Source organism: Tympanuchus pallidicinctus, unplaced genomic scaffold (genome assembly GCF_026119805.1).
Source record: "Tympanuchus pallidicinctus isolate F22 unplaced genomic scaffold, pur_lepc_1.0 scaffold1, whole genome shotgun sequence".
Taxonomy (NCBI): Eukaryota; Metazoa; Chordata; class Aves; order Galliformes; family Phasianidae; genus Tympanuchus; species Tympanuchus pallidicinctus.
In genome coordinates this window covers 55,875,552-55,889,894 of record NW_026294618.1, presented here as the reverse complement: position 1 = coordinate 55,889,894, position 14,343 = coordinate 55,875,552, and the positions used below count along the sequence as shown (strand labels likewise).

The following is a 14,343-nucleotide window of genomic DNA, read 5'->3' as shown; positions in this document are numbered from 1 at the left end:
GGAGTCACTTCTGCTCGGTTCTTGATGAGCGTTAAGGTGGGTTTGGAATTTAAAATCAGAATACTTTCCGATGAAATTTTAAAGGAGTGTTCCTATGGAGAGTGAGCAAAGTACTCCTCTGGGAGCTGATGCTGTCTTAGCTCAGGAATGGCCAAAGGAAAGGAGATTGTGCCCTGCAATTCAAAACAAAGACACTGAACAAAATCGCACATTCACTACCGTTATCTGTGCTCCTGTCTGCAGATACAGTGTCGGGAGATGCTCTAACCACAAGAAGTTTCTCTTTTGTCTGCGTGCAGCTCTGCCAGAATTCTCCTTTTTCACTCTGGTGATGTGTTTGCATGACAGAGGATCTGTGGCAAGATGTTTTGAATTGTAAAAGGAATGAATTAGCTTTATTGTGCTGTGACCTAAATAGGATCATCAGATCAATCAGTCTGTTGCTTTTCTGTCCTCCCCGGCTTAGGCTATGCTGCTTCTCTGTCTCGCCTTCCCCGGGCAGCCCTCGTTGGATGAACAAATGGGGGGGGGGGCTCCCTTCAGGGCAATACCTTCCCGTTGTTGCCTGCATGGAGACACTCGCTGCTCCCTGCGACTTCGATGTTTGCACATCTTAGTGTGCAGACATCTTAGTGGATGACTTTAGTGGTGTTTTTCAACTTTAATGATTCCGTGATTCAGTGGGCCACGAGTCCCTCTCGTCCCTTGTGGCTGCTTTGGGGTGAAATCCTCCTCCTCCTTTGTTCTCTCTCGCTTTGCATTCCTGTCCTCCTCTTCCTCCCGATGAGTCGATGAATGGCGATTTCTTGCTGGCTGGGGAAGTATCGTCCTTCACGAGGCCCAGGGTGCCTTGAAAGAGGCCATTGTGAGTTGGGGAGAGGAGGGTGGCTGATGCCCCTGCCTGGGTTGGGCGGATGGCCTGTGGGGGAACACTTTTGTTCTCCTGAAAAGTGCCGGGAGATGGCCAGACACGATTGGCTCTGAAAGGAGGGGAATAAGCCCTTACAATCATAAATTATTGATTCCTGTGGTCTGAAGGGGCCTAAAAAACAAATGATGGCATGGGTGAAGGTGGCCAGAGCAGGAGTAAAGTTTGGGCAAAGCTACATTCAGCATTTCTTATCACAGGCTTCTTACTTCTCCTGATCACAGCGCTCTCAAGTAGAAGTCAAGTCATGGTTTTTAGGGTGACTTAGTGTTAATCTGGAACCAGACAGAGCCTTGTAACCTGTAGGAAGTGCTTAATCTTGGCTCAGGCTCGCCCAGCGAGCTGGTGGAGGGGCTGTGCTAGGTGCTGGCTCAGTCTAGCAGCTGCTTGCCCTGGCGCCTGTAGCTGTGTGGAGGGACAGACAAGATGATGGGGAGCAGTCCTGAGCATCTGGACCAGCCCTGCAGGAACACAGTGACAGTGGCTTTACCAGCAGTGTTCTTTGCGTGCTGCCAGAGCAGTATGGTGGGAACTTGCTGCAAGCCTATCTCGCTGTTTAGAGCACTTCTGCTTAGCAGCATTTTATCTTTCCCCTTTGATTATTGTGAAGAGACGCAGTGGAACAGCTCTCACATGCGGTTGCCAGCTCAGTTGCACATTCTTGCTTTATTCCCCTGTCTAAAACATCACTGATGCTACACATTTCTTTAATGGAGGATTTTTCTGTTGCCTGAATAAATTTCTAAGGCTGACAGCTTACAGTTTGAGATGGTGATACATCTGTCTGGTAGTGTTATTTCATGAATTTCGCATCTGTTGGGCTCATCTCTTCTTAAAAAAAGTAGTGGTACCATTTCTCAGCTTCCTCAGCACATCAGGTGCAGTGGTGCAAGGTGCAGAGTATTGAGTTACAAATAGGGCAGGGGCCAGATCCCTCTCTTCCAGGCCCCGGTGGGTGGTGTGAAATGTTTCTGTGGAAGCTGCACATGTACAGATTGTTTCTTGGTTGCTAATGTTTTGTGTTGCTGGGAATGTCAAGGGGTGGCAGTCCCAGATGGCTGCCATGGAACAGGTCAGCTGGAAACCTCCCTCCAAAGAGGGGAGAGGGGCAGAGGGTGGGGGGTAGTGATGTTTCAGGCAATCCCTGCAGACACTCATCAGTTCTCATATGCCTATCGAGGACATTGATGGTCTTTAAGTGAGGCTTAAATGCAAAACTAATAAAAATCATTTTGGTAGGAGAAAAGGAAGCACAGTTCAGCTGATCGGGGCTTGAAAACTGCTATACGTGAACCAAAAACACAGTTTTGCCAATGACAGTGTGTTCATGATTTGAAGCGGCTCCTGTTTGCCTCTCCTATTATCTTTTCCTTGGTCTCTGACTTGTTTGTTAGGATGGAGCTTCTTCTAGGCCAAACTTCTAAACTAAATGATGCCTACAGAATTAGCATTTGCTGGAATCTTCCAGCAAACTTTCAGTGTTGCATGTGCTTGTATCCATGTGAGATGGCAAATGAGCGTCACCATTTTTCTGAGGATATGGGAAGGGAGGTGGCAGGTAAACATTAACTAGCCCAAGGTGAGCTAGCAGGTGTGCCAACAGCTGGTGAGTCACTGCTTGTAAAGAACTGGTAGTACAGCATGTGTACACCTGCTGCTGGGTCTGGCTTTATCCCACCAGAACAAACTGTAACAGTTTTTCTGCCAGAGTGGTTTAATTGTTGTTTTGTTTTGCTTGTGTGTATCTGATTTTTTCTGTTGGGTTGGCAATGTACGTTTTCTTTGACAGTCTCATACAGAAGCCCACTTAGTGCATGCTTTGTGCTCTGAGAGAACTGTCACGAGAGCCAACTGTTATGCCATGAAGTTTTTTGAAAGGGTTGCATGGAGACAACATGCTGAATTTCATGGAAGCCACTGGATTTGCATCCAGTGGAGAAGAGTTTTTGATGATTGTTTACCCAAGGCAAGCTGAAAGATGTGAGTGCCAGCACCAAATGATATTTCTCTTGAGGAATCACCTCCTGGTACTTATTTTTGATGGTTGGCCACTTGACCAGCATTGGCCACAGGGAAGATGGAGGGAAGAGGAAAGGCAGACAACATCCTATGTCTCTTACTGGTTTTGAATAACTTTGTCTGGAGATCAGGGCTTGATGACTGCCATTAAGTGCTGGTTTTCAGAATACTTCTGGGTAGGGGATGATCCAGAGCAACCTTCAACTTGGACAAGCCCATGGTGAAAAGAGAGTTTCCACAACTGTCCAAAGTAGCCTTAAAACATGTCAGTACACAGGGACCTGAGCCTGAAATGGGGATGAAGCCCATCCATGGGACTTGGAAACCTCTGAGAAATGCATAAAGGCCCTGGAGACAAGCTGTGTCACTTCCAGAAGCACAATTTCCCACACTTGAAATGTTTGCCTTTTCCTGTGCAAATGGACTGTAATTCTTTTTCCAACTTAGAGACACTACATCCCCCAAAAGATCAATGCCACATTAGGAAAAGAGTCCTCACCTTCCAGGTGTGTCACTGCATGGCAGTGCTACTGGAGATGCGAACGGAGGCATTCTGGACCCACCTTCATGATGTGTCCAGTGAGAGTGCATCTCAGATGGGTTTAATGATGACTGGGTAATGGTAAAATGCTAAGGGAGATAGTATTGTGTGATTCCAGAGAAGAAAACAACTTGCTTTGTCAGGTGTTAACTGCTTAAACATTACCAAAATCCTTAAAAGAAGTGATTGCCAAGACCCCACCAGCTTACCATGGACTTGATCAATTCAGTTTCTATCATGTAACAAAGATGGTTTAAGTTCAACTTAAACGATTCTGCGATTCTGTGGAAAGTATCCTTAAAGGTGACTTAGTGCCTCTGCAGTGATAGTTTTGGACCTGCTCCAAAAGCTGGATGCTCACAAGACTACGGGGACGTGATTTAGTGGAGGGTAGTTAGGGTAGTATGGTTAGGTCATGGTTGGACTTGATCTTTAAGGTCTTTTCCAACCTGAGTGATTCTGTGAACAGGGATATCTACAAGAGTTCATAGAATCATAGAATTGCTCAAGGTTGGAAAGATCATCAAGTCCAACTGCAACCTGACCGTACTATCCTAATTCTAATAACCCTCTGCTCAATCGTATCACTGAGCATCACATCCAAATGGTTTTTGAACGCATTCACGGATGGTGACTCAACTGCCTCCTTGAGGAGCCTATTCCAGTGCTTCATCCTGAGAGGCAGCACCTGCTTCATTTAGGATGAAGTCTACAAGTCAGGAAAAGATTTACTGAGCATTTGCACAGAGGGCGCTGACAGTTTCAAGTCTTTGATGTGTGAAGCAAGGTAATATATGAATGAACAGCCATCTTGCTATCGGGGTTTTGATGTCAGGAGCAGTTTTTGTGTAAGTTGTATGATGGAAATCTAGCAACGTAAAGGCACCATGCCACAGTGAGCCAGTCTGTGGGAGCAGCTGGAAGGTCCTACTGCTCATGGCAGTTCGTCTATCAAACCCATGTTGTGAGTACACATTCTATGGAACTGGGGAAATGCTGTTAACACCAGTAGGTTTCAGATGCCGGTGAAGGCACTTTGTGTTATTTGCTGAGTGGTACTGAATATCGGGGATATGGGGAAGCTTGGATTGAGTTCTTGAAGAGCATCTGCTTTTCACGCTGCAGAGGCTGTCTGTCCTGCTGCGGCTTTGGGGTCAGCTCCAGACCCCTGCTGCCGGCTGTTTTCTTCTCCCCGAGGAAAAACCCTTTCCATTGTTAACGCGAGGCAGCTTACATTGTGATGGAGGGCTCGCTCCTCGAGCCTTAACATTGTGCGAAGGGCACGCCCTGCTGAGCACATTGATGCAAAAAATAAAAGCCTTGGGCCGGGGGTGGCGGGGAGGGGCCGGGCGGAGCGGCCGCTCCGCCCGGCCCCTCCCCGCCGCCCCCAGCCCCGCTCCCTCCCCTGGGCACACCGGGCATGGCCGCCGCAGCTGTGGGCAGCAAAGGGTCGCCTCCCAAACCCTTCTTTTCCGTAGCCACCCAACTTAGAGAGGATGAGGAGCGCGCAGTGAGCCCCAAAGCCGATTTTTTTTTTTTTTTTTTGGTTGTGAATAATAATTAACTTTCCTCCCCTCCCCCGTTTTGCATATGGAAAGTGACTGTCGCCAGCCCACGGGATTGCACTTGATGAGGAGGCTTTGAGGCTAAAGGATTGGAAGTGGTTCCGTGCGTTTAGATCCAGACGTATCTAAAGTTGGGATTTAGTGGGGAAAAAAGGGAGGAGGGAGAACTCTGAAGAGGAGAAATCGGTGCAGTTTCACCAGGATCGGTCCGGAAACCAGTCACCTTTCTGCAGCTCCGGCTTCTTATTGGTTTTAAGCTCCGAGATCGCAGCAAAACACCTTGAAAATGGTGGTTTTCATCAACACAAAGCTTAAATCTCTCATGAAACTTTTCAAGAAAAAGAGTAAGTAGCTGTGCGTGCTGGCGGTCCTCGTGGGGAGTAGCAGAGCCTCGCAGGAGAGTGCGGCTCTGGCTTCTGTGCTGTGTTGTTGTGATTTATGCCACTTTGTTGAATAGTTTGTACGTGTAGAGGCAGCCTTATAGGATGTCTGCTTGTAGGGCTTCTAGGTCAGCTCCCGTTAAAGCTCTTTGTGGTGGGGCAGCAGCCAGACTGGCAGGGGGTTCTCGTGAGTGCAGGCTGTGGGGAGGAGTGTTTGGGGCAGTTTCCCACGTGCCCTGCACTGCCCCGCTGCTTCTGCTGGGAACATCTTTAACACCTGACCTAGCGACAGGATGGATTTCAGGTGAATTGCAGTTCTTTATTTAATTTAATTCCTGAAGGTGTACGAATTGCACGAGGGAGCGTAGTTTGGGAACATACTCTGCGTTTCTGTGCAGCGGGTTTATTGGGCACTTGTGGTGAGCAGGAGCCGTGAGTTTTGGTGTGGCAGGCCTGGCTGCCCCCCTCCCTCCTCCCACAGTCTGGAATGGGTACGTCAGTCTGTGGTTGGACTGGGTGATCCTGAAGGCCTGTCTCAACCGCGATGAGTTCATGATTATATGGCAGGGCGCTGAGTAAACCTGCTACCTGCCCTAGGGCAGGGTCGGGCGCCGCAGTAAGGGAAGGGGTGGTGTCTGGGTGGGTGGCGATAGATGTGCCCTCTGGTTACAAGGACACCTGCACCCAGTGCTGAGGGATGGGCGGGGTGTGGGATCAGGCTGTCCTGTGGATGGAGTGACCAAGAACCATTCTTCAGAAACTTTCTGTGCTCTGACACTAATCTTAAATGAATTTCCACGCTTTTTTTTTTTTTTTTTTCTTGCTTTTTTTTTTAAGGACTTTCTTGCTCCCCAGATCCTTTTAGGACAAAGCAGCATTGTGTTTTAGATAGGTTTTGAAGTTTAAGGCATAGCTTATGATCTCTAATAAGCCCAGATTACTTCCATCCAAGCTCATCCTGGCAGATGCACTGCATTAGAGGCAGAGCCATTTCTCAGACACTGGTAGACTGTGGCTCCTATTTCTTCCCAGCTTCTGCACACTGCAAGAACATCACTGGTGGGTGCTGCAGGCAGCCAGCAGAGCAAGGGAGGATGTGGGGCTGCTAGCAAGCCAGTGCCATAGGGCTGAGCCAGCAGAGCAGGTGCTTTGAAGGAGACGCAGCTGTAGTGGTTTGTTTTTTTTTCCTGCTTCAGAGAGCTAAAAGCAAGGATATGCAGTATGCTGGCTGAAGGCCAAACGGTGCCTGGGGGATTGTAAAATATGACCCCCAAGTGCCCTTTTCCTCTTATTAAGGGGTAGAGGGATAAGACCATTCAACTGTAAAAGTTTTTATTGATGATAAACTTTAAACAAAAGGTAATGGCTCTTTCTCAGGAAAGATAAATGATAAACAAATCTTAGACTTATGCACTATGGCTAATTTGTTACTGGAGGTCTGTAGGGAACTTTGAACCTGAGCAATGTCATTGTGGTGTTTTCATAGATGTGCTGGTTAGGAAGAGGTGACTGATGCCATCCCTACTCATTGCTGCTGTGCTCTGAGCAGTGTTTGCCTATTGAGTTGCTGTTGTCCAAGCCTACTTTTCACTCATGGAAATGTAAAGAAGCTGGTTTGTTGACTTCCGTTGAATTTGAGTTCCTGATTTGTGTGAGATCGGAGAAGGTTATTTCACAATACAAATGAATCTGTCGTAATCTCTCATGGTGGCTGTCACATTTTCAGGGTCACCCTTGAGCTGGAGGAGGCTCCTAGCAGGATCAAGGACAAGGAAACTGATTTCATTTGCAGTGACTGGGAGTTTGTGGGCAGAAAAATAGTCTCACAGGTCCACAATAAATGCATCAGCAAGTGAAAAAACAAAAGGATATAAGGTTGTTTCCTTCACGCCCTCAAGAGACTACATTTACCTCTCCTATGAAAGAAGGTTGAGGTACCCAGACTTGTTTAGCTTGGGGACGAGAAGGCTCATTGCAGCTTTCCAGTACTTGAAGGGAGTTTATAAGAAGGAAGGGGCTGACTTTCTACTTGTTCTAATAATGATAGTATGAGGAGGAATGGCTTTAAACTAAAACAGGGGAAATTTGTTAGCTGTTAGGAAGATGTTCTTTACTCCTAGGGTGATGAGGCAGTAGAACAGGTTGCCCAGAGAAATTGTGGCTGCCCCGTTCCCAGCGGTGTTTAAGTCCAGGTTGGATGGGGTCCTGAACAGCCTGAGCTGGTGAGTGGATGGGGGCTTGGAACTGGATGGGATTTAAGATCCCTTCCAGCCTAAGCCATTTATAATTCCAGAAGTGAGAGGAGGTCTTTTGACTGTTAATGAAATAAGGGTCTAAAGAATGTTTTGATAGGACCATGGTGATAAACGGTCTTCTCAATTTCAAGATGATGTGTGGCAAAACGTGCGTATGGGGTTACATGATAGACCTGTCTGCAGTAGCACTTACTTCTTTTTCTCTCTGTCTGCAGCTGTTTCCAACTTAGACGAAGAGAGCAGATGGACTGTCCATTACACTGCTCCGTGGCACCAGCAGGAAAATGTGTTCCTGCCTTCTTCAAGACCACCTTGTGTGGAGGACTTGCACCGGCAAGCAAAGCTGAACCTCAAGTCAGTACTGAGAGGTGAGATGCTGCTGATACTAAAAACATGGTAGTTTTTGCCACAATCTTTGGAAACTTATCCAAGTTGTAGACTTCAGAAGATTGTCTTGTTTTTCTGCAGCACAGCAAGAGCTCTGAGTGGGGTTTACCAGTAGCTTGAGTATTTTTCCTCTATCAAATAACAAGGAAGTTTGTTACCTGGTAGGGTGGTATTGTAGAATGGAGAAGTTGGAAAACTTAGGGATTTTTTTGCCGTTTCCGTTGAGTCTTTGAATTGCTCCAAACTGATGCCTTCTATTTTAATAAGTCCTGAATGATTCCATTTATGCTATACCAAATCAGAGGTGTGTCATTCAATAACTTCCATTGCCATGCCATTTTTTGACTGTTTGTGAAAAGTTGGAAGAGGGATCGAGGAGAAGTAGGGAATGGGGCACTCGCAAGGAATCACTGAGTAGTGCATCTTATTCCTTGCAGAAGGGTGCAGTGCTTTTCTGAGGACCAGTTTCTCACCTTAGTGCCTTTGTTGGGGGATGCCTGCACTCTGTGGTGCGAAAGGTGTGGTGTTATGTTCGTGCAGCCCTGCAAACATGGGCAGGCTGGGAGTGTGCATGGAAAAGGCTGTAGGAACAGCTGTCTCTGGACCAAAAGGGAAATTGGAAAGTAGAGCTTAACATCCCTGTTCGGGAAATTGTTAACACAAGAGTTTTCTTTATGTTGGTTATTTGACAAAGAGGATTTCCCTGCTAAGAGCCAGCTTGTATTGAGTCCCTTTTCATTTCAGCTGGAACCACAGGTATTTGATAGCTTACAGAGTTAACTCGATTTAAAGGAATGCTGTAATTTTGTTTGCTTAACACTACATTTCTGCTTTTTGAACATGGAGAAAACTTCATTATGTACGTGTGAATGGGGAAGTGTTTGGCTGCTATGTTTTATTTTGCTTGCTGTTTCTCCGGTTAATTAATTTTTCACCATCTCTTACTAGGTGCTTTTTGTTATCATGTAATAGGGCAGTCTTGACAGCTGGAGTTATTAGCTCACGCATGGCTCAGCAGATAGCCTGTGTGTCCTCTGTACTTATTGGATTAATGCATTTGTGCAGTGCTTTAGCCTTGAAACATTTACTGTTCCCTTACAGATGTGCGAGTTCTTTTTTTTTTAAAAAAAAAAAAGAGATATTTTCCTCTTTTGGATTAAAAATAATACTACTTGCACTTAGCTTTTTGTATGCATTAACTACTCATTCATCTATTTTTTTATTCTCTGCTTGAGTCCAGGTTAAAATGCTGTTCTAATTTTTTTGTACTTCATTTTTTGTGCTTTATCTGCATCTTCTACTTCAATAAATTTGGATCCAATATATTTTTTGAAACTTATTCTCATATGCTGCTTAGCCCAGCTTACACATCTGAAATTATTTGTCTGACGGGGTTTTTCTCTAGAGCTGGTTCTCTTTATAAAAACAAAAGCTACTCAGTGCTACTAGAATTAACCAATCAGATATTTGTATTAAAGAAAACTGGCACGCGCACATGGTATAAGACTCCTCTGTATTGAGCTGAATTTCAGTTTCTTACTTTCAGGGTAGTAGTTGAGATAGAGGGATGAAACCATGATGCCTTCAGCAGGCCTCAAGCTTCTAACATAGTTAACAGAATTCTGCTCTCATTCAGTTATGTTTTGCCTCATGCTCTTTCCCAGGCCATGTTGCTTTCCTGAGAGCAGCACCTTGCTGTGGCCTTTAGCTGCCCTGATTAGCTGCAGTGTGAATTTAGCACCATCGTCAGTAATTCCATTAATGTCTGTAGGGGGTCCAAGTAATAAGAGGGGTGTTGCTTGAAGTTTTATCAGTTTTTACTCTTCTGTGGCACTGTGAAATCAGGAGGATGTTGATGCTACTGAGCACCTTTAGCTGATTAAGTCAAAAGTTCTGTACCTCGGGTTGAGTTTCATTCAGCATATAAGTGTTATATAAATTTTAATGTAGTTGTGACTACTACTGAACTCTTTTTCCACTTGCTGTTTCAGAAAAGACACGTTTTCCAAAGTTTCTTAATGGGTAGGAAATAAGTTGCCTAGAGCTGTGTGATTGTAGCATGGAAGATTGTAAGGAAAAGTAATGGTCCATAGCAACTTGATTGCTGGCTATTACTGTGTTATTGCACTTGTCACTGCCCCAGTGAATTAGAGAGGTATAAAGCTTGGACTACTGATAGTAATTCACTTGTAGAGCATGATATTATTTAAACTGCCGGAAAGATATTGAATGTATAAAATCATTCAAAACAACTCAGTAAAGGTATCCTTTCTGCCAAGATGTTCTTATCCATCTAGATTCACCTCTAGCACTAACCAGATAAAATCCTGAGTAGCTTTTAAAATAACAGAAGGTCAAACATATTTACTCTGATACAATTTGGAAAGTTCAGCAGATTTTTTTTGATAGCATGGGTGTAGCCAAAAAAAACCTGCTGAAGCTTTCTGTCATATAGAAGAAATTTATGAGCACTGCTTAAGGGACAAAAAAGTATTACCACTGCTTTTTCTCAAGCTGGCTTAAAATTAAAATGTTGAGAATAGAGATATTACAAAACTCTGCCAAGAGCAATCAAGGTCTTTGCTTGGTGATCTCTGTGAACTCTTTGTATCTTTAGCAAAAGCAGTGCTGTGTTTGGAAAAGGTGTTGTTTTGTTTGTTTTTTTTAATGCTGCTGCTATTACTTGGTTTAGTATATAATATATTGAAATATCATTTGCTTGCTGTGCTATGAGGTCACATGCAGCATATGGTAATAGATACTACATGGTGGTGGCATTTTCTTTTTTAAAAAAATTTTGACTTATGAACTAGACTTCTGCTGTGCTTTTCCTTTATAAAACTACTTTCAAGATAAATGGCGAGATCTTATGTTCAAATTTCTTCATAAGTAAGCGAAGTAGAACTTTATTCTTATTTAGTTGTGCACGTGATCATCTGCATTTAAAAAAAAAAAGGAAAAAAAGACAATATTTTCTAGTAATCTGAATTAGAAAATGAAACACCAGGAACTTGTAAAGTTGGTAATACATAGTCCTTATGTCTGTTCTCAAAAACTGAAGTGTCTTTATTGGGCTTTTATTAAAATCTATAGTTGCTGTTGACTAAAAGCAATGGCTTGAAAAATGTTAAATCCAGACTTCATTATTTGCATCTGTTTTAAAATGAAGGTCTTTAATGTCTCTGCAGTGTCTTCAAGACTTAGCATGGTAGCTAGAGCAGAATAACAAGCTCAGCTACAAATCATCATCAAGGTAGCATTGCTAAATGTTTTTAAATGTGGTTTACAAAATGATCCAGCTCTTTGCTTGTGATGGTAAATCCAATTATTTTAAATACCGTGTTTCCACTTAATAAAAGAAACTCTCCCTTTCTCAGGGGAAGCAACCAGAGCCTTGGAGCACCCAGTGGAGCAGACGGGGTGACACATTTGGTGTCAAATGCATTCTGCTCATGGCACATGTTTCCTTGCCCCTTGGGCTCCAATTGGCCTGAGGTGGAGTCTTGCTTTTGTTTCCTTGGTCCACATTCCAGGCCAAGAGGCCGAGCAGGTGTTTTATTGGAGTCAAAGGGGTAGCACTGTAATACAGCCTGTATCTCTGTCACTGGGCACTAGCAGATCTGGCTTGTTCTATAGTGCGGTAGTGCTTAAAGGACTGCTGTCTGGGAAAGTGTCTCAAGCATAATGGTCTTCAGCCAGGAGCACAGATACATCACTACATAGCAACGATGCAAATATTTGGATAAGAGTAAACAGAGAATAATTCTTATTTTTCTGTGAAATAGTCAAAAAATGTCGATGAGCAAGTCGTGAAGATGCGGAGGAGGCCCACCGCAGTTGTAGTGTGTCTTTGTTTCACTACCTGAAGTGGGTCATAAGTGTGTCTGCATTCCAGACAGGTTTGCAGTGTGTTCACCAGGGTTTACCAAGTGTCCTAAAAGGAAAATCTAATCCAGAGTGCACTTGTCTCTGATAGTTTTGCAAACAGTGATGAAGTAAATGTGTTGCTCGCCTGAACTGACTTCACTTCTGCTTCTTTTGAATTACCTTGTGCTCTCCAACAAATGCATCAGCTGGAGTGATGGGAAATGGAAGAGGATATTTAAGGCCTGATTTCCAAGGGGCAGTTGTCTTCCAGTTCTAGCAATTTGCCATGTAGCATCCTTTTTATTTAAAAGTAAATTTTAAAAAGGCTGGAAAGATTGTCACTTGTTGCTGCTTGGCCATGAGTTGGGAGCTGGCAACAATAAGGAAGAGATGAAATAAATATGTTACTGCTCAAGGGGAAACATAGGGAATGCTGGAAAGTGATCAGTCTCAAAGCTGATGGCCTGGTCCTCAAGGATCTTGGGAAGGCGCATGCTGCTCAGGTCAAGTTGCAGATTAGGAATAATTTTATGTTGCATGCTGCTGTTGATTGCTTGGGCTGATTGTTGTTTACAGTGGATTAAGGTGGCAAATCTGTACTGAAAATGTAAACCTGTAAATAGTGTGCACGGTCAGATATTCTAACTTTCATACTGGCTTTCAGGCTACAACTACAAAGGTTTTCTGCACAAGTGACTGCACTTTGTCTCTTTTTTCCCAGTGTAATTGTGTTGACTCGGACTTTGTATGTGGTATAGTGCTCGTTGTTCCAATGTCTGTGATGATTCATTTATTATCTCATCTTCAGAAGAGCTGGATTTGGCTGAGTGTAGCTTCTATTTAGCTTTGTTGGCCAAATTCAAGGAATGTATTTAAGGAGCAGTGATTGAAACACTGGATTTGTTTTCCAGAAGACATGTGGTTAGCATTGTCAAATAAAACCGGATTTAAGTAGTTACTCATAAAGCCTCTATTGTGTCTTGCTGCAAGACCCTCCAGACAGGTATGTGTTTACCCTTTGTTTTCTCAGGGCATCTGCCAGATCACTGTTCAGATGAGCAATATTAGGGTCAGCCTTGCTAGTCGATAATCCTGCTGAGAAGATTATGGACTTAAAATAATCTTACATTTCATTAAAGAGCTGCAAAGTAGTGGGGAACCACTTCATAATAACAATAGGCCTAGCTCAGGTTCAGAGAGATGCCAATATGTGAGCTCCCTACCAAATGGAAACAGTAATGAGGTAAAAGACTATTAAGTTCTAGGGGTAGACCATATGTTCCGGAAAGGCCTTATAGCTGTAAAATAAAATAAGAATTAAAATTTTTTAAAAAACATAATCAACTTATTTCTAATTGTTTTTGTTTCAATAGCCAAGTTTGTGCCAGTGGTTTTGCTTATATATCCTCTACTTTTTACTGTTTCTGAATTAATTCACAGTACATCTCTTGATGGTTTTGGCTAGATTCTGTACTCTAACCACCCCCTTTAACAGAGAGTTGTTTTGTTTTGTTTTTTTTTTTTTTAAAAAAAAAGGTTATTCAAATTAAGTTAAGCAGAATTTGATCAGAAGTCTACGCTTTGTTTTTGAATGCTGCTCTTATGCTGAAAAAATTAGTTACTTGTATTTAGATTGCCTATTTTTAGGTTTAGTTTATAGCACTATGCTGAATGTAAAAACGAACAGGTAGATCATATTGATTGGTTTCTTATATGCATTATAGCTTTTCTAGTGAAAGTCTTAAGAAGTCTTAACGTTTGTTTCAACACACTAATGATAGTGTATTCTCTTAAACCAGATTAATGTGTTTCCTCTGTGTTTTCTAAGGTGGGTCAGTCAGTAAAAAGATGCAGGTGAAAGATAATTAACTTAATCCCATTTCAGAAGTGTATTCAGAGAAGAAATTTGATCTGTTGCTGCCATAGTTTCAGTGCTAGGTAAGCAACTTCCATCACAAGGAACATCAGAATTTCAGTTGTTTTCCTGTACGTATTTTTTCCTCCTTCCTCTCTTAGATTGGAATTATAACTTGTGTAGAAGAAGCATGTATACGTGAAGCATTTTAGATAGCTTTGAAAGTTGAGCACTGAGTGTTCAAGAGAAAAACTAATAGACATCTTCTCTGTTTTTGTATCAACCATGTCCAGTAGTCTAAGAAACAGCAAATATTCATAACAAACAAGAGGAAAAGATGACTTTTTTTAATGCCAGCATCAAACATGCAAAAGGAGGCGAAGAAAACTGTTAAACTTAAGACATCTTGTCACCAGTAAATGTAGTGGTATAACACTTGCAGAAATTATCTCAAGGCAAACAGTGATTTTGAGCGCTCTCCATGACAGCCTGTTAACAAATATCTTCTGTAATGGCTGTAGCATTTTGGTGCCATTAGAAATTTTT

General features: G+C 43.2%; 1 protein-coding gene across 9 annotated transcripts in view; it reads left to right on the top strand.

Annotated features, from left to right (window-relative positions):
- Nucleotides 1–14,343, top strand: part of NHSL1 (NHS like 1) — a 163,804-nt gene that overhangs the window by 107,911 nt on the left and 41,550 nt on the right. For 8 of the 9 annotated variants that reach the window (XM_052674475.1, XM_052674467.1, XM_052674459.1 and 5 more), the window contains exon 2: nucleotides 7,904–8,056. In XM_052674475.1, the coding sequence (XP_052530435.1) occupies nucleotides 7,904–8,056 (153 nt within the window). Of the gene's footprint in view, nucleotides 1–4,927; nucleotides 5,398–7,903; nucleotides 8,057–14,343 lie in introns of those variants that run through there. The other variant, XM_052674510.1, reaches the window with a different exon arrangement.